The 24,170-nt window shown below is 57.0% G+C and overlaps 1 protein-coding gene and 1 pseudogene across 1 annotated transcript in view; both read right to left on the reverse strand.

Annotated features, from left to right (window-relative positions):
• Positions 1 to 1,917: 1,917 nt before the first annotated feature.
• Positions 1,918 to 6,928, reverse strand: LOC119530976 (annotated as a pseudogene).
• Positions 6,929 to 12,066: 5,138 nt separating this feature from the next.
• CEP170B (centrosomal protein 170B) overlaps positions 12,067 to 24,170 on the reverse strand; it is a 28,203-nt gene continuing 16,099 nt past the window's right edge. The window contains exons 7-19 of the mRNA XM_037831692.1: positions 23,350 to 23,454; positions 22,854 to 23,276; positions 21,455 to 22,173; positions 21,148 to 21,270; positions 20,602 to 20,692; positions 18,786 to 20,516; positions 17,091 to 17,331; positions 16,039 to 16,198; positions 15,396 to 15,539; positions 15,227 to 15,315; positions 14,650 to 14,743; positions 14,389 to 14,440; positions 12,067 to 14,221 (exon numbers count right to left, since the gene is read on the reverse strand). Coding sequence (XP_037687620.1) covers positions 13,983 to 14,221; positions 14,389 to 14,440; positions 14,650 to 14,743; positions 15,227 to 15,315; positions 15,396 to 15,539; positions 16,039 to 16,198; positions 17,091 to 17,331; positions 18,786 to 20,516; positions 20,602 to 20,692; positions 21,148 to 21,270; positions 21,455 to 22,173; positions 22,854 to 23,276; positions 23,350 to 23,454 — 4,211 coding nt within the window. The 3' untranslated portion in view covers positions 12,067 to 13,982. The remainder of the gene's footprint in view (positions 14,222 to 14,388; positions 14,441 to 14,649; positions 14,744 to 15,226; positions 15,316 to 15,395; positions 15,540 to 16,038; positions 16,199 to 17,090; positions 17,332 to 18,785; positions 20,517 to 20,601; positions 20,693 to 21,147; positions 21,271 to 21,454; positions 22,174 to 22,853; positions 23,277 to 23,349; positions 23,455 to 24,170) is intronic.

A 24,170-nucleotide genomic window follows, 5' to 3' on the forward strand; every position in this document is an offset into this window, starting at 1 on the left:
TTCTTTCTTGTAATCTCAGATTTGTGCTTAGCTTTTAATTTTACTTTTACCTAACAGTGTTGGGTCCTTCAATTGTTAGAGATTAACCAGTGAGGGGTTAGAGGCTGAGAACTTGGGCAAAGACTGGCTCCTAAGATGAAGAACAGATGGGAATGCTTTTGGCAGTCTCACAAGAGTCGGAAGGAAAATGTTGGCCAACAGGATGTGAGTGGTCACGATTATGAGGAGAAAGGAGGAGCAGAGAAGAAAGCTGGACATTCTGTGCCAGTTTATTCTTTTATTTTTTCCAAAATAGAACTGGAGCTGAAGATTTAATCTTATACCATATTTAAAAGAAGACCTAATTATAGTCCAGTCACTTAAGCACTTACGCTATTTTTTCTTTCTAAACCCAACTTTAGATTAGATGAAATTACTTACCTGTTAAAGAAATAAAATAGAAAATATATTTAATTTCAAAGAAAAAAATTAAGCTTACTTCTTCAGCTATTTTAGGAGGTTCTTCAGGTAAATCAAGAACCTAAAGAAAAGTAAATATTGGTAACAGGAATGTAAACATTTTCTAGAAGAAAAATATAATCTCTAGGTTGGAAGGAACTCTTCTAGACATATCCAAGCTTAATGAAATCTATTTATTTAAATAAACATCTGTAAGAAGTTTATGACAAGAATGAGAGCTAAATTAAACATTTTGGGGTAAACAATCTTGTGCTAAGCCCAGATCATAAAAATGGGATTTGAGATAACAGTTACCAATTATACACCTTTAAAGAATTTTGATTTTATGATTTTGCAAAGTAACTATTAACATGAATTAAGTTCCATAAGACCCTCACTTTGTTTAGGCTCTTAAGTGCACGCATTCTAACATGAGTGCATGATGTCCCTCCCTGGTCTTTCTGGGGACTGCCGGGCATCACTCACTTGGGTTGCTTTCATCACTTGCTCACATTTCCCTATTTCTGTTAATCTATTATACAAATATGTATCCAGACCATTTCTTCTCAATAAAACACTTGTTGGCTACCATTTCACCTCCAGGAACTCTTTTTATTTTTTTAATACTCCTGACTCCATATTTTCTAACACTTTATCTAATAAATTGCATTTATTAAATAATGAGCCATTTGTTTCCCTTTGATATCAAAAGCATGTGACTGTCAACCAAAACTTATCATCAGCATAAGATAATCAGTGTTATTAGCAAACTGCAAAGAAACCTGAATTTTTAATTGATCTATACAGTTCGTTAATTTTTGGGGGAAATATTAAAATAGTTTGATGACCTTATTCCCATCCTCAAGAAGCACCATGGGATCTGGGACTCTCAGGTTGAGACACAAGACGTGAGAAACTTCTTTTGGAATAGAGAACCTACCAGCTCACCAAGACTCAGTGGAAACAGATTCCTTATTTCCAGCTTTTTCCAATTTCAAGTCAGAAGTCAACTTAGGAATTACAACTTTGAAAGCAGAAAAGCAGGAACAATAAACTTGAACACTGATCCAAAGTAAGTAGCTTCCAACCAGTTGCCTAGAGGGGACAGTGAGGAAAATTATGCACTCATTTTAAAAGTCAGTATTAGTCACTCACTAAATACGGCTTGATAATGTCTCAAACTACCTAACAGGAATGCTTTCTTCAATAAACATTACATTTTCCATCTCTACATAATCAAATTACTTCCTCAAAAAGAACTGAGTGTTTTCTAAACATTATCTTCATAGCTTCCCTCAAAGTTTATCTCAGAATATTAACATTAATATTAACTGGGGCAAGTGATCCTTGATGAAGCTGGGTACTTTTAATCCAGACACCAGCTGGATGTGAAAGCCAGTTCTAATCTTCACCCCACATACCACCTCGTCCAGAGGACAACGTTCCTACCGCACAGTGATACAGTTCAAGGGACAGGCATTAAGTAAAGAACCTCCTCGGTGTGGGCTGCTCAGGAGGTTGTCGGAGTCTGGCTGCAGGCTCAGGCGAGTTTCGCCTCCCAGCAGCTTCTCTGTTGGAAGTTTCAGAAGATGTCGGACCAGCATTTTCAAGTACCAGCTCTTCATCACCCCCCCGTTTGTGGCCCTCACTTGACTTCCAGGTTTCACCTGAAATTTGGCACAGCGCTCTTCAGTCTTCTCAGTTTCACTTCCTGCTCCGTGCACCTGCTGGCCTTTTCACGCTGCCTCCTGCTGCTTGTTTCACACAAGCTTTTGCCTTTTCTCATTCTTCTTTTCTTCTTCTTTCAGATAAATTTGGGAAGATTCAAATGAGTTAAGTCATGAGGTAATCACAGAAATGACTGAAGTGAGAAGGGCAAGCAGTAAGGAAATCCAGCCACACAGCAAAACGAGGTCTTTGATTCCTAGGCCCGGATCCCACGTCGGAGTTCCAGACACAGGAGGGTGAGAGCAGAAAGAAGGAAAGTACCAACCACCCCACGAGACGCCGTTGAGGGAGAAGCCTCGCGTCAGGGCGGACAGCGTGCCGGTTTACTCTTTAACGTGATGGAGGGGCTAAGAGGCCGAGCATAAGGTGGCTAAAGAGTTGAGCTAACCTCAACAGTCTTTGGTTCTGGGGAGACAAAGCTGACATCAGGACCTCCTTCAAAAGAGACGGTTCTGGTCGCCCACCTAACTCACATGTGGGACCCTGAGGGCCATGCCCCGGACGCCTGGGTGAACAGAGGCAGACGAGACTTACAAGTCTAAAACCAGCTTAGGCAGCGTCAGTCCTTGGCTGGATTGAAGTGACGTGTCCCTGCTCTGTCCGGCAGAGGACAGATCTTCTCTGACGGAATATAACACCATCCTGCGACTCTACGGATTTTCCACACACAATGTCTGCCTCAAACCTACAGTCGCCAGACTTGTTAAGAAATTGAACCAAGAATAAATGATCTGATATTGGAGCTATGAGACACAGTGCGGGACACTGATTACGTGCTTCGACTTGGCGGGCCTGGGCTGGGGGACCTGATCAGCCCCTGGGGAGGGTGGTGGGCACGGGCGACAGCGCCCTCCGCAGCCCCCCGGGCCTGGGAAAGTGAGGCCGGAGGCAGGCCCCTTTTCCTCACCCAAAATACCACTGTTAGGGGAGGCTTGCCGGAGGGAACCGCCTTTTCCCCACCCCCTTATCTTGCCCGGACACTCCCCGTTGCCAGTGCAACTCCCATTACCACCGGTGCGCATACATTGTTGCCAGACACCGTTACCGGAGCAACTCTCGCCCCTTTTCAATCAACCTCCGCGCCCTCTCAGAACCAATCCAAGCCTTTAACCTCTACAGCTACCCCGCCCTCTAAACGCCCGATATAAGCTTGTACTCTCCCCTAATAAACTCTCTTGGCTTCTTCACCCTAAAAGAACCGTGTCCCGCCTGTTCCTTTCTCGCCGCCCTCCATACTTTGCACGCCTACGCCGGGGACCGGGCCCAGTCCCCCGCCTCGCCCTCGCCTCCGGGAAAGAGCCCCCGCCGCCGGTACCCTCCAAGCAATCCTGAGAGCCTAGGATTTGGCAACCGGCCGCCACCTCCCCCCCCCCAGACAAATCAACTGCGACCGCAACACAGAATTTAAATTAATCTGTTCAGACAAAAATTAGATGACAAGCTGGAACTTTTCAGCAGAGAAATAAAATCTATACAAAAGCATCAATTGGAATTTCTAGAACTAAAATAATAAAATAACTGAAACTAGAGTGCAGTAGACATGTTAACAGACAATTGGACAGAATTAAAGAGAAGGTTAGTAAACTGTAATACGTAAGTTTATAAGACTGAAGTACAAAGAGAACAAACTATAGAAAGTATAGAAAAGAGCATAAGGGACATATATGACATGGTAAAAATGGTGTAACATGTAAGTTGAGTTCAAGAAGGTGAAGATTGGAAATGGCGCAGAACAATGTCTGATAAGAAAGTGGGTGGGACTTAAAAAACTGACAAAGGACATAAGTCACAGACTCAAGAAGTGCTACAAATCCCAAAGTGGATAAATATAAAGAAAATACTCATAGGCACATCATAGTAAAATGACTGAAAACCTTTCAAAAAGCTGGAAAAAAAGAACCACCCTCAAACAACAACAATTAGACTTTTGACTTCTCCACATAAACAATGGAAGCCAGAAGACAATGGAATAGTGTTTTCAAACTGCTGAAAGGAAAAAATTGCTAACTTAGAATTCAATATCAAGTGAAAGGGGAAGGCAAAAGTAAATACATTTCCAAACACTCTCCCACCCCAAGAAATTAAAGTAGTTCATCACAGCAAATATGCTTTAAAAAAAAAAAACTCTTAAATGGAGGAGTTTAGAAAATAATCCCAGGCAGAAACATGGAAATGAGGAGAGAAAGAAGAGCATTAATAAATATATTGATAAGTCTAAATGTACATTGAGGGTACAGATTAATAATATTAATAATAATAGTTTACTGTGGGGGTTAAAATATGTGGAATTAACATTCCAGCTAGAACAAAAAGTGTGAGAGAGGTAGTTAGATTCAAAGCATTAGAAGGTCTTTGTTTGTTCCAGAAGGTGGTAAAAGTACAAATTTACATTAGACTCTAATAAGTGAAAGATGAATTTGATAATTATGAATTATTTTATAACAATACTTTTATAATTGCCAGTAAGTGGTAAAAGAAACAAATTTACATTAAACCACAGCAAGTGAAGAATGAATTTCATAATTATTTGGGTAACCACTAACAGCACAATAGAAGTAAATACTACAAACAAGCAAATCGGAGGGCATGTAATAATAATCAAAATACTTGATTAATCCTAAAGAAGGAAGAAAGGGAGAAAACTAAGACAAACAACAGTTGGAATATAGTATTTTTCAACCCAAACACATTGATAATCACAATAAATGTACAAAAATCTCCAATTAAAAGAAAGATATTGTCAGATTGAATTTTTAAAAACTAAACCCCGAAAAGTTAAGTAAAAGACTGGAGAGAGATAAATCATGAAAGCATTAACCAAAAGAAAGGTGGTATAACTGCACCAGTGTCAGGTACAGTAAGCTTTAAGGCAAGAAACTACCTAGAGATACAGAAGAGGCCATAATGATACAAAGGGCCATCGAACAGAATACAACAATTCTAAACTTGAAGCACCTAATAACACATCTTCAACATACATAAAGAAAAACTGACCGAACGAAAAAACTAAATAGATAAATCCACAACCATGGGCACAAACTTTAACATCCTTCCTTCTGTAACTGATAGAACAAGCAGACAAAAAGTTAGTAAGGACAGAGAAGATATGAACACAATTCATAAAGCTGACCAAACAAGCAAGAGGGAGCACCTCCCAAACAGTGGATGTTTACATACTTTTTTCAAGGGTACAGGAATGTTGATCAAACTTGTCCATCCACTGGGCCATGGACCAGTCTCAGTGTACTTCAGATGAGTGGAATACTTTGAAACATATACTCAGACCGGAGTGGAAATACGTTAGAAAACGATAACAAAAGAACTGGAAAATCCTCGAATGTTTGATAATTGTCAACACACACCTAAATAACACACGGCGAGGGAGAAGTCACGATGGACCCTAGAAATTGTCGTGCCTGATTGATGATGACCATGTGGGATTTTCCTTCATTCTGCTTATGTGTGTAATACTTTGATTTTTTTTCACTTAAGAAAGCCTTTATTTGAGATTTAATATGAAAGCATACAAATAAAATTGTGTGAACACAAATTCACACCAAGGCATTACCCAGATGGCAAAGGACAAAGTAAAAAGGAAGAAAACTAATTGGCAGCTATATACGGTGGACAGTTGTGTCTTGTCCACTAGAAAGTCTTTTACAAAATAATCATCTTAGGTCAACAGAAGGCCAATCTTCATCATCATCCTGCAAGACGAGTTACTTTGGCATCTCCTCCAAGGTTCTCCTTCAGGATGACTGGTAACCATTTGGGGGCTCGCCGGCCCCTCAAGATGCCATGCCATGTGTGCTCCGTGGCCACCGCAGCCTGCGACCCCCAGTTTCCACGGCTCTCCCCAGTAGAGTTGTGTCCGCCATAGGCACCGCTGTAATTTCCATGTCCTTGATGATGATGCTTCTCAAATCCTTGGTTCCAGTTTTGGCCCTGACCTTGTCCACGGCCCCTGGTTCCACCTCGCCCAGCAGCTGCGGCCCCCTCCCCTCTCTGTTGTGCTGGTGCAGCCTACGTCGTCTTTGGGTTGTGCAGCTTTGGTTTCCCACACCCCACAACCAATTTGATGAGGTCTGCTTTCCAATCATTTCCTTACTAGCTCTTCATCTGTCCATGTGACAGAACAAAATCCTCTCCTTTCATTTGTTTTTGTGTCCATGGGAAGTTCAATAGTTTTGATCTCTCCAAATACTCCACAATATTATTTTATCTGCGCTTCAGAAGTATCTGGGCTCAATCCACCCACAAGAACTTTTTTTTGGAGGGGAGGGGGCATCTTTCCCTTTTAAAGCCTTCGCTCTGCTGGAGCCTCTCAACGTGCCGCCCATCTTGTGTTCTTTCAGCCCCAAAACCTCATCAGCACTAGCAGAACCTCTGAAGAGCACAGACCCAAGTCCCCTAGATCTTCCGGTGACTGGATGCGTCTTAATCATACATCCACAACCGCTCCGGATCGAGACGCACACTCAGGCAGAAGTTTCTTGCTCGTATCCAGCCCAGGCCTCCAATGAACATTTTTACCGTCGTCCTGCTGCTTCTCGCGGGTGCTGATCTCGGATCCCTCTGCACATTCCTCAGTGTTTCTGGAGTCACTCACGTCCTCCAGTGGCGGAGCTGTGGGCAGCGGGGGCCGCAGCGGACCGACCGGCAGCACTGATGGAGCTGGTTTAGGACAGCGGTGGAAAGTCCTTGACTGACTTCCGCAGGCTGCCTTCCAGGGATAAATCCGACTTGGTCCTGGCGTACACATTGCATTATGCTGTTGGATCCAGTTTGCTAGTATTTTGTTAAGGATTTTTGCACTGACATTCACAAGGGAAATTGATCTGCAATTTTCTTGTTTTATACAGTTTTTTATTGGAGAAGTTGTAGTTTTGCATAAAAATCATGCAGAAAATAGAGTTCCCGTATTACTCCCCCACGTTACTAGCACTTTTCATTAGTGTGTTACCTGTGTTACAATTGATGAAAGAATTTACTCATAATTGTGCTATTAGCTATAGTCCATGGTTTACATTAAGGTTCACTGTTTGTGTTGTCTAGTCCTATGGGTATTTTTATAATTTTTATCCTAGTAACATATATAAAACCCAAAATGTCCCCTTTTACCCACATTCAAATAAATATCTAATTCAGTAGCCGTAATTGCACTCACAATGTTGTGCTACCATCACCACCATCCATCACCAAAACTTCTCCATCACCCCCAACAGAAATTTTGTACCAGTTAAGCATTAACTCCCCATTCCCCACCTTCCCTCCTTTTAATTGGAGAATCTAACTCATTTAAATTTAATGTAATTTCTCATAAGACAAGTCTTACTTTTGTCATTTTGCTGATCTATTTTTATATTTCTTATACCCTTTTTGTCCCTCCTTTCCTCCATAACTGACTTCCTTTTTGTTTAGATCTTTTTAATGAGCCATTTTGAATCATTTCCTGTTATGTAGATTTTTTAGATTTTTGTGTGATTACTATGGGAATTACATTTAACATCCTAAATCAATTACAATTTGGTTTATATTTATACCAACTTAACTTTAATAGCCTAATATGGTTCCTATGTTTCCCTGTCCCTCCCTTTATGCTACTCTTATCACAAATCACATCTTTAGACCTTGTGTGTCCAATAACAAAGGTTTATGATTGTTTTTTGTGTATTTGAACTTTAACCCATATAAGAAGTAAATGATAGCTTTGCAAATAAAAATGCAGTGATACCATCATTTATATTTAGCCATATACTTACTGTGCTGGCTTGAATATATCATGTCCCCCAAAATGCCATTATCTTTGATGTAATCTTATGGGGGCAGACGTATCACTGTTGATTAGATTGTAATTCTTTGAATGTTTCCATGGAGATGTGATCACTCAACTGTGGGCGAGATCCTTCATTGGATACTTTCCGTGGAGGTGTGGCCCTGCCCATTAGCATGGGCCTTGATTAGTTTACTGGAGCACTATATAAGCTCAGACAGAAGGAGCAAGCTTGCTACAGCCAAGAGGGACACTTTGAAGAACGCAAAGGAGCTGAGAGAGTAGCTACAGATGAGAGACAGTTTGAAGATGGCCGTTGAAAGCAGACTTTTGCTCCAGAGAAGCTAAGAGAGGACAAATGCCCCAAGAGCAACTGAGAGTGACATTTTTGAAGAGAAGCTGCATCCTAGAGAGGAACGTCCTGGGAGAAAGCCGTTTTGAAACCAGAACTCTGGAGCAGACACCAGCCTCGTGCCTTCCCAGCTAACAGAGGTTTTTCAGACACCATCAGCCATCCTCCAGTGAAGGTACCCAATTGTTGATATGTTACCTTGGACACTTTATGGCCTTAAGACTGTAACTTTGTAACCAAATAGACCCCCTTTATAAAAGCCAATCCATTTCTGGTGTTTTGCATTCCAGCAGCATTAGCAAACCAGAACAGTTACCTATACCAGAGGTCTTTATTTCTTCATTTTTAGATAAACAAAGGATGAGGGAGTTCATTGCCAACAGCCCTGCCTTACAAGGATTACTAAAGGCATCTGCCTTGTTGGAAAGGAAAGACAACAGACAGTAGCACAAAGCTGTAAGAAGAAATAAAGACCTCTGGTCTTCATTTTTCCTGAATATATTGTTCTTGGTTGACAAGTATTTTCTTTCAGCACTTAAAATATGTCATCCTACTGCCTTGGTGCTTCCCTGATTTCTAATGACAAAGTGGAAGTTAGTCTTATTAAGACACATCTCTTCTCTCATGATGGTTTCAAGATGGTCTGTGGCATTCAATAATTTGATTATAATGTGTCTCAGTGTAAGTCTTTTTAGGCTTATTCTGCATAGAGTTTGTTCAGCTTCTTGGATTTGTATATTCATTTCTTTCACCAGATTTGGTTAGTTTTCAGGGATTAATTCTTCAATATTTTTATTAATTCTTCAATTTTTTCTGCCCCCTCCCCCCTTCTCCTTCTGACATCCTCTGATGCATGGATTATACACTCGATGGTGTCCCACAGTTTCCTTGGGCTCTGTTCACTTTTTCTCATTCTCTTCTTTCCATGTCCCAGACTGGGAAATTTTAATTGACTGATCTCTGAGTTTATGGATCTTTTCTTCTCCCTTCTCCAGTCTGCAGGTGAACTCTTCTGTTGAATTTTTAATTTCAGTTACTGCATTCTTCAGGTCCAGAATTTCCATTTGGTTCCTCTTTGTGGTTTCTGTCTTATTATTTAAAATCCAATTTTGTTCATAATTGTTTTCCTTAGTCCCTTTAGTTCTTTTTCCATGTTTTCTTTTAGTTCACTGAGCCTACTTATGAGAGTTGAGCTAAAACCTTTGATTAGTCCAGAGACTGGACTACCTGTGGGATAGTTTGTGTCAAATTCTTTTTTTTCTTGTGACTGGGCTGTTCTTTTCTGCCTTCTTGTATATTTTATAATTTTTTGCAGAATACCGGATATTCTGGTTATGTTGTGGTCACTCCCTCAGTCCACCATACCATGAAAAAGGAAAAAATAAAGAGGGAAAAGAAAAAAACAACAACCTTACAAACACCCCCAACACACACACAAACACACACACACAAAGAACATGAAAACGTGCCTCTTCGTGCCTCTCAGAAGAGTCCAGTGGGAAGCTGGAAACTGCTGCTGTCAGGGCCGTAGCCATGGCCTACATCTGCGCTGTTCCTTCCGGAGTCTTCCAGACCAAAAAGCACAAAAAAGAGAAAGAAAACCAACCAAAAGGAAGGTGCACTGACTCTTTAAATCCCAGTAGATGCTGGGGTGAGGCCAAAACTGAGACCTGCATCTGGGCTGGCGCCTCAGGTGTTTGCCCGACGAGGAACACACGGGGAGAAAGCTGACTAACCAACGCCTCCTGACAAGTGCTGCTAGGAGCCAGACTCTGGCTGTTGAGGGGCCGGACCTGGGCCCAGCAGCTGCACTGTCCCTCGGGGACCCTCACCCTGTCTCGATCTTCCACCCCAGGTTTTGGAGGACAAGGGTTTCCTCTGCCCGCCTGGCCCCTGCCAGCCGCTTCCGGAATCCACCTCCAGCAGCTTTCCCACAGCCAAGGCAGCGGGGCCGGGGCCTGGGGGGGCTGCTGGTGCGACTCTCCTTTGCTTGCAAACACTGAGCTCTGAGGAGCCACTCTCCTCCTCTGACACTCCCAGGGTCGGTCTAAACGTCCACTCTGGCTCCAGGTTGCCACCTAGTAGATTCAACACTCTCCTCCAGCTTATTTTTCTGGAAGTGGGAGAGCTTTGTAAAATCCCTCCTCCACTGCGGGACAGTTATCGAGTTCCGACTTGGCGGGCCTGGGCCAGGGGAACTGATCAGCCCCTAGGAAAGGTAGTGGGGCACGGGTGGTAGCGCCCTCCACGGCCCCCCGGGCCTGAGAAAGTGGAGCCGAATGCAGGCCCCATTTCCTCACCCCAAAGTACAACCGTTGGGGAGGGCTTGCCGGAGAAACCCCCCCCCCCCCCCGTGCCTTACCCACACCCTCCACCCTCTTCGTTACCGGAGCAACTCTCGCCCCTTTTCAAACAACCTCCGCGCCCTCTCAGAACCAATCCAAGCCTTTAACCCCTACAGCTACCCCGCCCTCTAAACCGCCCGATATAAGCTTGTACTCTCCCCTAATAAACTCTCTTGGCTTCTTCACCCTAAAAGAACTGTGTCCCGCCTGTTCCTTCTCGCCGCCCTCCACACCTTGCACGCCACCGCCGGGGACCGGGCCCAGTCCCCCGCCTCGCCCTCGCCTCCGGGAAAGAGCCCCCGCCGCCGGTACCCTCCGAGCAATCCCGAGAGCCTAGGATTTAGCAACCGGCCGCCACCCCCCCCCCCCCAGACGAGTCAACTGCGACCGCACAGTGTCCCGCACTCCACCACATTGCATCTGTGCTCTTGTGCCTATTCATTTTTTTTTTGGATGTTGGATATTGTTAATTTTGTTACTGGGCACTGGGTTTCATTGTTAGGTGGTGATGGACTTTATTCTGGCAAAGATACTTGGAGTCCTTCTTTTTCAGGGTTTCTTTTAAGCTTCGTTGGAGGGTCCAGGGCCGCCTTCAGTGTCGGGCTAATTTTGACGCATTTGTGGCAGAGCCTTCTGAGGACTCAGCCCATGTCCTGGGCATCATGAGGTCTCTCCACCTTGCTGGACAGAAGGATAAACTAATCCCAGGCCCGTGCCAAACAAGACTGGCTCAGCTCTACATTCTAGTGCTTACTTCCAGGCGTCCTGTGGTTTCTTCTCACGCGCCCCCCCCTGGGGATCTCTGAGTCCCTCTCTGGGCAGCCCCCACTTCCCACTGTCCCCAGGTCTCCCAGGGCCGAGGGAGGGCCGAGTCAGTCCAGGGTGTGAAAAGGGCGCAGTGGGGTGGCAGCGACCCAGGCCACTGGCCGCGTGGCCCCGGCAGGCCCTGAGTGCTCCGGCCCAACGTGGCCATCTGCACCCACGGGTCCTCCCTGCAGCCTGAGTGACCGTCCCTGGGGGGCTCAGGGCTGCAGACCCTCGGTGCTGTTCACCCCACCATGGAGAGTGGGTGTGGTCAGGGCCTCTGGGGGACATCGGGGAAGTGAGACAGGACTGGGAGGCATGAACCCCTCGCTCGCAGACTCGCTGCAGCCAGTGAGCTCCTGCTCCTGGATGTTGCTACGTGGGATGGTTTTAATTAATAGCCATATTTTCTATTTTAAGGAGAAAACATCTGGCAAGGTCCCCGCTTTGCTCTTTCCTGCCTAGGCCGCCACCTTGTGGCAAGTTCTCCAAATCACAGCCTCCCACCGGGCTGCGGGTTAAATCGGATTTTCCAGGCCTGTCCTCACCAGCCCCAGGGCAGGGCAGCCCAGGGGTGCGGGGACCCCAGCCCACGTGGCACCGAGGAAAAACGAGGCCAAGGCAGGTGACTGGCACCGTTATGCTGCCATGTAATAGAAGAATGATTTACTGGAACAAATTCCATGACAAATCATATAAAATAATTTCTGAAAGACATCCACAAGACCACCTGAGAACAAATATATAACAACACCTCTGAGAAGCCAGAAAAATAAGTTACCAACCCCAAATCGAGGGGTGGAGGGGGAGAAAAGAGAACTCAACGTGGGGAGAACACAAATTTGTGAATTAAAAAAAAAGTGTCCAGCAATCACCAGGGACAGGGAGGAGGAGGAAAAGAAAGTCTGAGACGAAGAACGGCCACTGGTTGTTCCCGGGGTCCGGGCCGCGGTGGGCGACGGGGCGGGGCATGCAAGGGGCCTGGGGGCCAGGCTGGCACCTCCTCCACTCGGACAGCTCGCGGGGTGGCCGGGGACCCGCTCCCACCCGCACACGCGTAAACATCGGGTGGGCCGGGGGCGGGCACGACGGGGGCCGGCAGGACGGAGCCGGCTGCACCCAGCTGAACGTAAACAGGAGCCCGGGCTCCCGACCCTCCGACCCTCTGCAGGCTCCCCTCGGCGGGCAGGGCAGGACGCCGCCCCCTCCCCACCCACACGGCCGCCGGGCTCTTTGGCTTAGAGGCTCCAGAAATCTCTGCTCCCCTGGCACGTCCCCAGCTGAAGGAATCCTGAGAAAAAGGAGCTGCTCCCGGGGCCATCCCTCCTGCCCAGCCGGCCCAAGAGCCCAGGAGCCCGCCGGCCCGTCGCAGAAGCCACCCAGTGCCTGCGGCATCCACGGGAGGAGGGCGGGGCGGAGGGGCGGGGAGCTGTCGGGCCACCCAGCTGAGAGCTTCCGGAAGCCTGGTTTCCCACCGCTTTGGTCTAGCACTCACCTCCACCTGCAGGGAGCCCACGTGCAAAGGCCCAGGTCCCCCTCAGGGACAAGCCAGGCAGATGTGGGGTGCAGCACAGTGTGCGTGTAAGGGCTGGCTATGTGCAAGGGTGAGTGTGTGCAGGTAAGTGTGCACATGGGTGAATGCCCATGTGAGTGTGTGTGCACACAGATGAGCTGTGCGGTGTGTGCATGGGTGCGAGTGCATGTTGAGTGCACAGGTGTGTGTGTGTGTGCATGGTGAGTGTGCACTGCACAGATGTGGATGTGTGCTTGGTTGCGTGTGGGTGTGCACATAGGTAAATGTGGGGGGTGAGTGTGCAAGTGTGTCCATGTGTGCACCTTGTGCCCAGCTGGCTCTGAGCCCCCTGGCTTGGCCGGCCCAAGAGCCCCTCAGCCCACAAGCTCGGTGGCTTTGGCAGTTGTCTTGGCACCAGAGACTCAAAATGGGGTGGGGGGGGGGTCCTGCCCAAACATCCCCACAGGCCTTGTCCCTGCCCAGGGCAGCTGGACTTGGGGCCGCTGGGCCTGGGCCCAAGTGGGCGCTACGGGGCTGCCGGGCAGAGAGCAGCCTACCTGGCCCTGCCCGCCCCCACCCCCTGGCGGCCCCGGGGCCGAGCACAACCCCTCCCAGCTCGGCATTTGGCACTGAACAAGCCCACGACCCAGCCCGGGCCAGCATGCCAGGACACGGCGGGTAAGTGCCCAGGCCTCTGAGCTGACACTGCCCAGCAGAGTGCCCCTTCGAGCCCGTGGGCTGGGCGGGGGCCCTGCCAGGCCAGGAGGGAGGTGCGGCATGGCACAAACTACTCTTCCCTTTAAAGCTGAAGACAAAACAACAGGGACGGAGATGGGGCAGGGACAGGGGCCCACGACGGCTCGCCCTTGGCCCCGAGGCCGCGGGCCAGGCATCCGGCAGGAGTGGGGGCTGGCAGCCGGGGGCAGGGCGGGTGGGGGTGCCAGCTCCCAGGGCTGTGGCACACGCGGGAGCTTGGTGGGGACCGTGCTGCAGGGACGGGTGAGCGGGTGGCCCCCCGAGGCCCCGGGCCTAGATCAGGAACCGCTCCACGTCGGGCAGGAAGACGGGCTCTGGGAGGCCGGGGGAGCCACAGGTGCTGCGCTGCAGGAAGCCCCTTGGGACTGGCGGCAGGGTCTCCGCCAAGGGGGGCGACGGGGTCTGGACCCTGGCCCGGCTCTTCCCAGGCGCCGGCTGTGGCGGTCCTGTGGGGCTCCTGCCCGCCGTCAGCAGCTCCAGGTTCCCACTGGGGTCCACGATGGCGTTGATGACTGTGGGCGCAGGGAGGGGCTGGGTGGCTGGAGGGGCACCTGCCCCCGGCCTGCCCCAGGACCCCCGTCCGCAGCTGCTGTGGGTGGCACAGGACCCCCAGGGTCCCAGGCTGGAAGCCCCGGGCCCTCTTGGGCAGTACCCCCTCCCCACCCTGGGCCCCACCCACCTTCCAGCTGCTTCTGCACACGCCTCAGTTCTTTCAGGATGGAGCTGATTTCCTGGAAACGGGGGATGGCAAAGAGGGGGTCGTTCCCGTCCATGAGGGCTCTGGGGATGGAAGCCGGGTGGGCCGCGGGAGTGCAGGGCGGGGCCACGTGCCCAGGCAGGGGTCGTGTGTCCTGGGGTGGGGTGGGGTGGGGGCCCATGTCCAGGGCAGGAGCCGTGTGTCCTGCTGCCCCCCAGGCAGCCCCGATGCCTGCCAGCCCACCTTGTTGGACGTCTTCAGGATGGGCACCTCGTTCTCCACGTTGAGCCGGGCCTCTAACTCCTCCCAGGCACGCCCCGTGTTCTGGAAAAGGATCCTGCCAGCCGGAGGGGGGGTGGAGCAAAGAACAGAGACGAGGAGGTGATGACAGAACCCGGGCATGACCCCTCCGCAGCCAACCCCCACCGGAAAGCTCCACACCCTCCTCTTCTGGGTCCAATGGGGAAACCGAGGCCCAGAGTAGCACTGGGGCTGGTCTGTGCGTGGCCTGGGTCTGTGTCCACCACGGGGAGGGGCGGGGCCAGGGGCTGCTCTGGAGGGGGAGGGAGCAAGTGGGGAGGTGGGCGGTGGGCAGTGGGGGAATCCCAGAGGCACTGGCCCCACTGAGCTCGCCGTCTGGGTACTGGACCACGAGCCTGGAGGGTCAGCGGGCCCAGCCGTGTGTGTGTGGAACACACGTGTGCCCTTGCACGGACATCAGCCCCAGCCTGAGGGAGTTTGGGTGTGGGAGCGAGCTGGGCCCCCCTCCCCGAGGGGCAGGGGCTCCCCTCTGCCAGGGGCCTCAGGGGTGGCCGCTCACTTCATCTTTTCAGCCAGATGCTCGGTGTTCTCGCGGATGGCCTGTGACAGCTGGGACACGGGGTTCAGCATCAGGTTATCGAAGATCACCTGGGGGAACCTAGGCATGAGCGGGCCCCCCACGACCCCCCGAGCCCGCCCCAGCCCCCAGTTAGCGGAGGGTGCCGTGCCTCCTCGCGGTTCCGGGGCCTGGTCTTGGAGGGGGGGTGCTCCTCGCGGCAGGCGTTCATGTTCTGGTCGAAGCCCCGGGAGCTCAGGGCGCTGGGCGGCACCTTCTGGAAGTGGATGCTGGCCTCGGGGATGCGCTGCACCAGCTGCGGACACAGCGGCGTCGGCCCACCGGGGGCAGCCCCGGAGGCCGAGGGGCCCGGCCACAGCCCACAGAACACGCAGGCTGAGGCCTGTGGCCCGCTCCCCACCCCAGGGTCTCGGGGGGCGGAGGCTGCTTTGGGGGGACCCAGAGGGACCTGCCCCAGCTGTGGAGTGTGGCAAAACCACTCTGGTGGGTACAGTCAGGTGCTGGGACCCTGGATGGGTGCACAGTTGAGGCCGGGATGGGGGTGCAGCTGGAATGCTGCTGTGACACAGTTGGGGTATAGGGACCCTGGTGGGTCACCAAGCTGGCCTTGGTCAGGGCTGATGGCCTTGTCCCGGCCTCTGCCAGGCTCGGAGGCAGACGTGTGCCGCACCCTGGGGGAACCCCCTTGGGACAGGCAGGGGCTCAGAAGGCCCAGGGGGTGTGGGGCTCTGGTCAGGTTGGGGCCCCGTCCGGGGAGGCCCAGGGGTCCGTGGTGGCCTGGAGGCCAGGCTCACCTCCTCACGGGCAGAGATGGTGGAGGCGGGGGTGCTGGGCACGCTGCCGAGGGAGGGGCTGCGGGTGGGCCCTGGGGAGCCCGGAGAGTCGCCGTCCCCAGCCACGTCGTGGATCTCCCTGGCCAGGATGGCCACGTCCTTCACCAGCGTCTGGCTCAGCCTGCAGTCAGCAGGAGGCAGGTCCTAAGGGGTCCTCCCTGGGGTGGACCCAGCGTGGGCTCCCCGCCCCATCCCTTCCCAGGGAGCACAGCTGCCGGCTCAGGGGCCTGGAGGACGCGCTCCTCCCACCTGGCCCCAAACCATGCCCAGCCGGACACCGGCCATGGCCCCCTTGGAGGCCCCCTCCTCACGACGGGCAGGGCAGGGCGATGGGGTCTGGGCAGGGAGGGTGGACGGCAACCCCAATGGTGAAGGACAGCCTCCCGTTCAAGCCCCTCTCCTCACCCACCCAGGGGCTGCTGGCACTGAGGCCGGGAGGGGGTGCGCTGAGATGAGGACACAAGCAAAGAGACCTGGGGCCCCTGCCCCTGCAGGTGGGGTCGGACTCTCTGGAGCCACATGGTGAGCAGGCCCACACCCTGCACCCCCACAAGAGGGGGCCCCAGCTGCTCACAGAGGCTGCCACCAACCCCCAAATATGCGGCCCTCAGCACTCACTCTCATCTTCCATAACAGAAGGGCACCCGGCCAGCCGGGAAGGGCCAGGGGCCAGCTGGGGCCCTGGGCAGCTCCCTGCCCCCTGCTCCCTGCCCTGTACTCCCAGCTATGACCAGGCCCCTCGGGAGGCCTCCAGGGGCCAGCTGGCAGCACTGACCACTGCTCAGCGAAAGGCTCCTTGGGGGTCCCCACCTGCATGGCACCCCCTTTCCCCAGTGCCTGGCCGGGTGGCCCTTTCGCTGAGCCAAGCTTGAGAAGATTCATTTTTATTACAAGCCGGGGGGAAGCCCTCCTCTCGCCCGAGGCCCCCACCTTGCCAGGCACCCCGCGCCCTAGCACCCCCCCTCCCCCACAGGCACCTCCCGAGCAGACCCGGCCCGCGGGGCCACGCCCACCTGGCGATCTCGGCGATCTCGGCCGTCTGCACGATGAAGCCGTAGGGGCTGGCGTCCTCGTCGTCGTCGTCTGTGTCCCGGGGGCCGGCGGCGCGGGGCCCGGGGCGGCCGGAGCTGCCGGCCCGCGGGCTCTGCACGGCTGCGGGGACGTGGGCGCGCGCGTGCTTGGGGGAGCCGTGGTGCGAGCCGTACTCCTCCTCGGAGGTGGACGTGTAGTCCGAGCCTTGCTGCCGGCGACGAGCTGTGTGCAGGAATCGGTTTCGGGAGCGAGAACAGGACAGCGCGGCCCTGGGCGCGACCCCACAAGGCAGGATGGCTCCGGGGCTCCGGGGCCTGGCCCAGCCGCAGCACGGGCCGCAGCTGGTGCCTTCGCTTCCCGAAGCCCCAACCGAAGCGCCAACAGCTGCACTGCAAAGCTCTGCGGACCGCCAAGGCCACCAGCAGCCCAGGGGCTCCGAGCGCAGCAACCTGCCTGGGGGCTCCAGGCCCTGGGAGAGCAGCCGGTGGGCAGAGGCCGGGTCGTGGGGAGGGTGAGGGGGGAGGCACCCAGCAAACATCGCAGAGGCGGCCGACCTCCCCCACCCGGCTCTCCTGCAGCCCTGGGCTGGACAGGGCAGGGCATCCGGGCACAGGAGGGGCTCAGACCCCCAGCCCCACGATGTGGCCCTCAAGGCCACGCCCCCAGAGCCCCACCCAAGGCCACGCCCCAGAACCCCACCTGAGGCCACACCCCTCAGAGCCCCACCCAAGGCCACGCCCCAGAACCCCACCTGAGGCCACACCCCTCAGAGCCCCACCCAAGGCCACGCCCCAGAACCCCACCTGAGGCCACACCCTCAGAGCCCCACCCGAGGCCACGCCCCCAGAGTGCCGCCTGAGACCACGCCCCCAGAACCCCGCCCGATGCCACACCCCTCAGAGCCCCACCCGAGGCCACGCCCCCAGAGCGCCGCCTGAGACCTGGTGACCACAAAGTTCTGGAGCTCCGGGTTCTGCCTCCTGGAAGCCCCGCCCCCAGGGTATCACTCCTTGGAGCCCCTCCCCTGCGGCCCCACCTCCCCAGCCCCCAGCCCCCAGCCCCCAGCCCCAAGTGGCTGCATCCCCCGCCCCACTGCTGAGTGGGCAGCTTGCTGGGCCCCGCGGCCAGCAGGGCATGGGTGTGGGAGAGCCCTCAGGGACCCGCCAAGCAGAGGCTGGTCCTGGGCTGCCCGGCGTCCTCTCTGGCTCCCACCCTCCCTGCGTGGACCCTGCCGCTCAGCACCCATGGCCCTTGGCCGCAGCTGGGCTGCCTAGCAGGCCCAGCAGTGCCCCGAAGCGGCTGTGTGGCTGGTAGTGCTGTGGGTGGGGGCGCAGGGCCGAGTGGGGTGGTCAGGGGCCGGCCGCAGGGAGGGGCAAGAGCAGCACAAGGAGCCCCCAGACCGGGCTGGGCTGGCTGACACCTCAATGGACACCCATCCCCAGGAAGCTCGGCCAGTTCCTGCTGGGCTCAGCTGGCCGCGGTCTCGCCTCGCCGTGGGCGGAGAGCAGCAGGGTGCGGTGGGGTTTCTGTCCACGGGGAAGGGGGTGCCACCTCCCTGGGCTCGGGTCAGGTCTCAGAAGGGTCCCCGCCAAGCCAGCCCGGGTGTGCCCCAGCGCCCTTCCCCGAGCCACCTGGCCCTGGCAGCTGGGGCGCTGCCTGCCACGGCCACCACTCACTGGAGGAAGGGTATCTGGCGCTGCCCGAGCGTGCTCGGCTGAAGGGCTGGCGAGAGGTGGCAGCAGCGGTGGCAGCGGTTTTCCTGGCCGCAGCTCGTGCCTCGGCTATGGTGGGCTTGCGGCCAGTACAGCACAGGTCGACGCTACGGCCGGAGAAGCCCGTGCGGGCAGGGGTGGCCTCGGCGTCGCTGGGCCCCGTGAAGGAGCCAGCCCGCTTGCGAGGCATGGCGAGGATGTCCAGGCGCGACAGCTTCTTGGCCTGCTCGGCAGCTGGCCGGCTCGCTGGCTCAGGGTTGGCCGTGGCCACACGCTCGCCGTCCACAGCCTCTGTGTCCGAGGCGTCGCCCAGCCGTGCCCGCCTCAGCCGGGATGCCCGCGTGGGCCGGGGGGTGGACAGGCTGTTAGAGCGGGTCAGCGCCTGCTGCACCTTCTGGGCGCTGGCCGAGCCACGGCCCAGCTCTTCGCGGGCGGCTGGGGACGGTGGTGGGGCCGCTGGTTTCCGGCGCAGCCCCGGCCGTCCTGCCCCGGTGGCTGAGGGTGTCTCATGGTCCGAGGTGACGGTGTCAGCACTGGGCAGGTGGGGAAGGCTGGAGCCGCGGTCCTCCTCCACCCAGTCCAGCAGGCCCTGGGGCGCCTGACCTCGGCGCGCGGCTGGGCGCTGTGTGGGCTCTTGGCAGCCGGGCTCCCCTGCACCCGGCAGGCAACGCTGCCTCTCGGAGAGCTGCTCGCGGGCACTGCTCAGGGCGGGGCCCCCCGGGTCCTGTGGCGTCGGTGGGGACGGCTGCTTGTCCTTCTGCAGCCCCAGCGGCTGGGGGGTCGTGGGGCTGGGCCCGTTACGGCCACTGAGCAGGCTGACGGTGCTGGCTGTGTCCACATCCGAGTCCCCAGAGAGGGAGTCCTGGGGCGGCCCAGGCATGCTGCCCGCCGGCCCCTGCGCCTCCGTGGACTTGGACAGGAACCGGGCCTCCAGGGCCGCCAGAGCTGTCTCTGTCTCCTTCAAGATCAGGTGGGTGTCCTGCGTGTGGATGTCGAGGTGTGAGGCCCGGGCCACAGCCAGGTCCTGCAGGAGGGGGTGGCTGGAAACATGGGGCAGCTGGCCAGGGGCAGCCGGGCCACTGGCCGGCTCCTTGGTGAAACTCTCCTGCCGGGCGAAGGCCAGGGCATCCCTGGGTGCGGCGGGGGCAGAGCCCTTGGGGCCGGGGGGCCGCTGGGTCTGCAGCTGGATGACCATCCTCCCGCTGGAGCTGACGTAGACGCTGTCATGCGCCGGGGCGCTGGGCGGGGCTGCCCGGGGTGGGGACGCCTGCCCGGGGCCCTCCACCTCCCCCGGAGCCGCCGACGGTTTCCTGGGGAGGCTGGTTTTGCCGCTCTGGTCCCCGATGAAGAACGAGGTGGGGACCGGCTCCCCCAGGGCCCGGGGTGAGCGCTGGCCCCTCTGCCACGCTGGGCCCTCCTCAGGGCTCCCGCGCCTCTCCGGCAGCTCCCTGCCTGGCTCAGGGCCCCGGCCTTCATCTGACCCGCTGGCATCGCTCAGACTGTCAGGGTCCAGGTCCTCCTGGCCGAGGTGGCGGCCAGCTTGCTCACTGCCCAGCTCCAGCCGCCCGGGCCCACTCCACCGGGCATCCTCAGGGCCCACCGGGCTGTCTCCCCTCTCGCTGGGCAGTTGTGGGAGGAGCCGCCGCGTGCGGGAGGGTGGGGCTGCCTCGGGCTCCGTGGCCCTGCGGCCATCCTCTGTGAAGACCATGGGCCGCGGTCAGTTCTGGGCTGGCTGAGGGACCCTCTGCTCACAGTCCCTGAGCCCCCCACAACCTCTTACCTGGCAGCCCTGGGTCCGAGTAGCTGTCGGCTAAGCTGGCCCAGCGGGACACCCACTTCTGGGCTGCGGGGAGGCCCGGTGCAGGCCCGCCCTGAGGGGAGGGCAGAGCGTGGACTCACAGCAGGGACGGGCTCAGGCCTGCCGGGGGCGGCTGGGACTGGCCCACCTCCCCTGCCCACTGCACACATGCTCCCCAGAGCCGGCCACAGCCTGCAGGCCCCAGGGTGGCCACCTGGGGACCAACCCTGCGGGGCCATCTGAGCCTGTGGAGCCTCTGGGCACTCAGCTGCAGTCCAGTGGCTGTGGCTCTGCCCTGACCCCAGGCTCCAGACTCGATGCTGCCCCAGGAGCCTGTGCGGCAGCCCCCCACCCAGCAGGACTGCAGATGCCCCACTCCCGCGCAGGAAATGTGGCCCGACCTTGTCCAGGGCCCGGGGCCCAGCTCCAGGCAGTCAGAGCCCAAGTACCCACGAAGGCTGACCCACCCATAGGGCATGGCCCCTGCTGCCCCCGGGGCAGCCACCCGAGTCCCAGGCCCCGGCGCACCTGGTGCTCCAACGGTGGGGCCATGCGCGCGTCACCGGCTGCATCACTGTCGCCTCTGATGACTGGGCGGAAGGCGGCCGAGGGCACCCTGCACAGCTCAGGGGCCTCCAGCACCCCAAAGACCTGCGGGAGAGGACACACCCGGCACCGCAGGTCAGAGGTCAGAGACCCCCTCTCAGACACAGGCCCCGCCCCGGGCTTACCAGGGGTGCAGTGGGGCCCTCTTGGCAGATGGGCCAGGGTCTGGGCACGCACCCCAGCCGCCCAGCTCGGCCCGCAGGCGGGAGAGCCCGGAGCCCCTGCCCACCTGGTCGATCATCCTGCGGGCCGCCTCCACCTCCTCGTCCTGCGCCTCCGTCTCGATGGTGTAGGTCCCCGCATCACTCAGGCTGTCGTCCTCCTCCTGCTTGCGTGCCTTGGCCAGCTGGGGGTCGGCGGGGGCTGGCGGCGGCGGCGGGGGGCCCACAGGGCTGGTCCCCCGGAGTGGCGGGGGCGCGGGCGGGGCCGGGGGCGCCCGCTCGGGGCCGGGCCGGGGGCTAGGCGAGCTCTCCCGCAGGCACTGCGCCACGAAGTCCTGGGCCAGGCGCGAGCGGCGGCCCACGCTGCCGAACGGACGCACGGGGGCCCGGCCGGCGGGTGCGGGGCCCCCCAGCCGCTCCTCTGTCTTCTCCCGCTTGAGTGAGCCGGCACGCGGGGCTCCCGAGACACTGCTCGCCGGCCTGGCCGGAGCCAGAGCGCCTGCGCGGTCCTTGTCAGCCGGCCCCGGGCCGCGGCGCTTGTCGGCCTTGGGGTCCCCGGGGGGCGCGTGCGTGAAGGACTGGGAGCGCTTCTTACGGGGCGTGTCCTCGTCGAAGAACTCGATGACGAAGGCTTGCCGGTTGTGCAGCAGCTCCTGGGGGTCCCGCTTGATCTGCCTCTGCAGCCGGGCCTGCTCCCCGCCAGCCTCCGGGGGGACCCCCGCCAGCGAGGCCGCCTTGGCCAGGGGATCCTCGGAGTCACTCTGGGTGCCGTCCTCGTGCTTGTGCCCTGGGGGTGGGAGACCCCAGCTCAGAGGCTGAGGGTGAGGCAGCCCTGGGGGCTCCCACTCAGGCCTCCCCGGCCCCCACGCCCAAGGAGGTGGAGACATGTGCACACACACACATGCACACAGTGCACAAACGTGCACACACACACACGTGCACACAAGCACGCCTACACACATGCACACAGTGCAAACGTGCACACACACGCACACAAGCACGCCTACACACATGTGCACATACACACATGCACACACCTACATGCACACGCACGTGCACACACATGCACACAGTGCACAAACGTGCACACACACACGTGCACACAAGCATGCCTACACACATGCACACAGTGCAAACGTGCACACACACGCACACAAGCACGCCTACACACGTGCACATACACACGTGCACACACCTACATGCACACGCACGTGCACACACATGCACACAGTGCACAAACGTGCACACACATGTGCAAGCACACCTACACACATGCACACGCCTACATGCACGTGCACATGTCCAAACATGCACACACGTGCACACGCACGCACACACACCCACATTCACACACGTGCACACACAGCCATCGGGACAGGATGACCGACTGCCCCCGCCCAGGCCTGGGGCTCTCTGGCAGCTCCTGAGCACCCAGGGGCCCCCTGCGCTCAGGCAGCGCGGACTCACCCCTCAGGGTGCGTGCGGGGACGGGCAGGTCGCTCTTTGTGCTGTGCTGGTCGTCCCCGGGGCCAGCCCGGCGCAGGAGGCCGGGGTCACTCTGCACCAGCCAGTCGGCCACCTTGGCCTCGGCCGACACGGCCTCCTGGCCCGGGGGCCGCCGCGGGCGCACGGAGAACTTGGTGACGTGGTCCTTGATCTTAAGCTTGCCAGGGGTGCCCTCATCGAACTCGATGGTGAAGGAGGCGTGGCTCTGCACCACGGGCGCCGCCCCACCCAGCTCCCTGTCCCGTGCGGGCGCCTCGGGGGGCCGGGCCTGCGGCGGGCTCTCCTGCCGGGGGATCTCGAAGTAGCTGGGCTCCCGCCGGAACGCGGGGCCGGCGGCCAGCACGTGGGGCTCCCCGTCCTGCTGGGCTGGCTCCTTGGGCCGCTCTGGAGTGGGAGACATCCTCAGTGTGGCCCCTCACCTGCCCCAAGGGTCTCCCGGGCCTGGTCCCCGGCCTACCTGGGTAGGGGTCCTCCTCGCGGGGCTCCTCAAGTGAGCTGCCGCCGTCGTCCTCCCCCCACCAGGAGGGCTGCCCGTACAGGGGCGTGCGGTGGGTCAGCACCTCTGCACAGGGACAGGGGTCAGACCCCGGGGTGCTGGAGGGGTGGGCTCCTGAAATCGCCCCCTGCCCACTGCTCGGCTGCCAGGGCCTGGCCTCCTACTGGCTGTTCTAGCACCTTCCGGCCACTGCAGGGTGACAACCGTCCTGCGTGGGGAGCCAGGAGCCTCCCACGGGTGTTTTGTCCCGTTTGCTTGGCTCCTTCCCCATGAGCTGGGAGACCCGGGGAACACGTCCGGCAGGCGACCCCTCCAGCCCTGCCCCAGCCCCTCGGCCCCCAGAATCTCCTGGCAGAGGAGCAGGAGCCCAGCAGGGGACCCCCCAAGGCCGCCGAGTCCCTGTGGAGCATGCCTGGGGGCTGACACCACTGCAGACCGGTTCTGTTCGGCCGACACGGGGATTTTGTTTTGTTTCCATTTTCAAATTACTGGCCTGAACTCAAAAATCAGATGTCTACATAAGACGTGGGTCTCTGGCTCCCACCGAGCGCCTGGAAGCCTGGCCGGTGGGCTGGGACGGCATCCTGGGACCACCCCCCCCACCCCACCAGGGCCCGCGGCTTTGGGGTTCACGCTGGCAGTGGCTCCTGGCTGCTCTCGCCACCCGCGTGGGGCGAGGGTCCGGAGGTGGGGCCTTGTCAGGTGCGTCCACACACTCCGTGGACCACAAGGAATGAAAAATGCCCCCAATCGCCCCAGGCGCTCCCGTGCCCTCCCTGGAA

This window comes from Choloepus didactylus, chromosome 4 (assembly GCF_015220235.1).
Source record: "Choloepus didactylus isolate mChoDid1 chromosome 4, mChoDid1.pri, whole genome shotgun sequence".
NCBI lineage: Eukaryota > Metazoa > Chordata > Mammalia > Pilosa > Megalonychidae > Choloepus > Choloepus didactylus.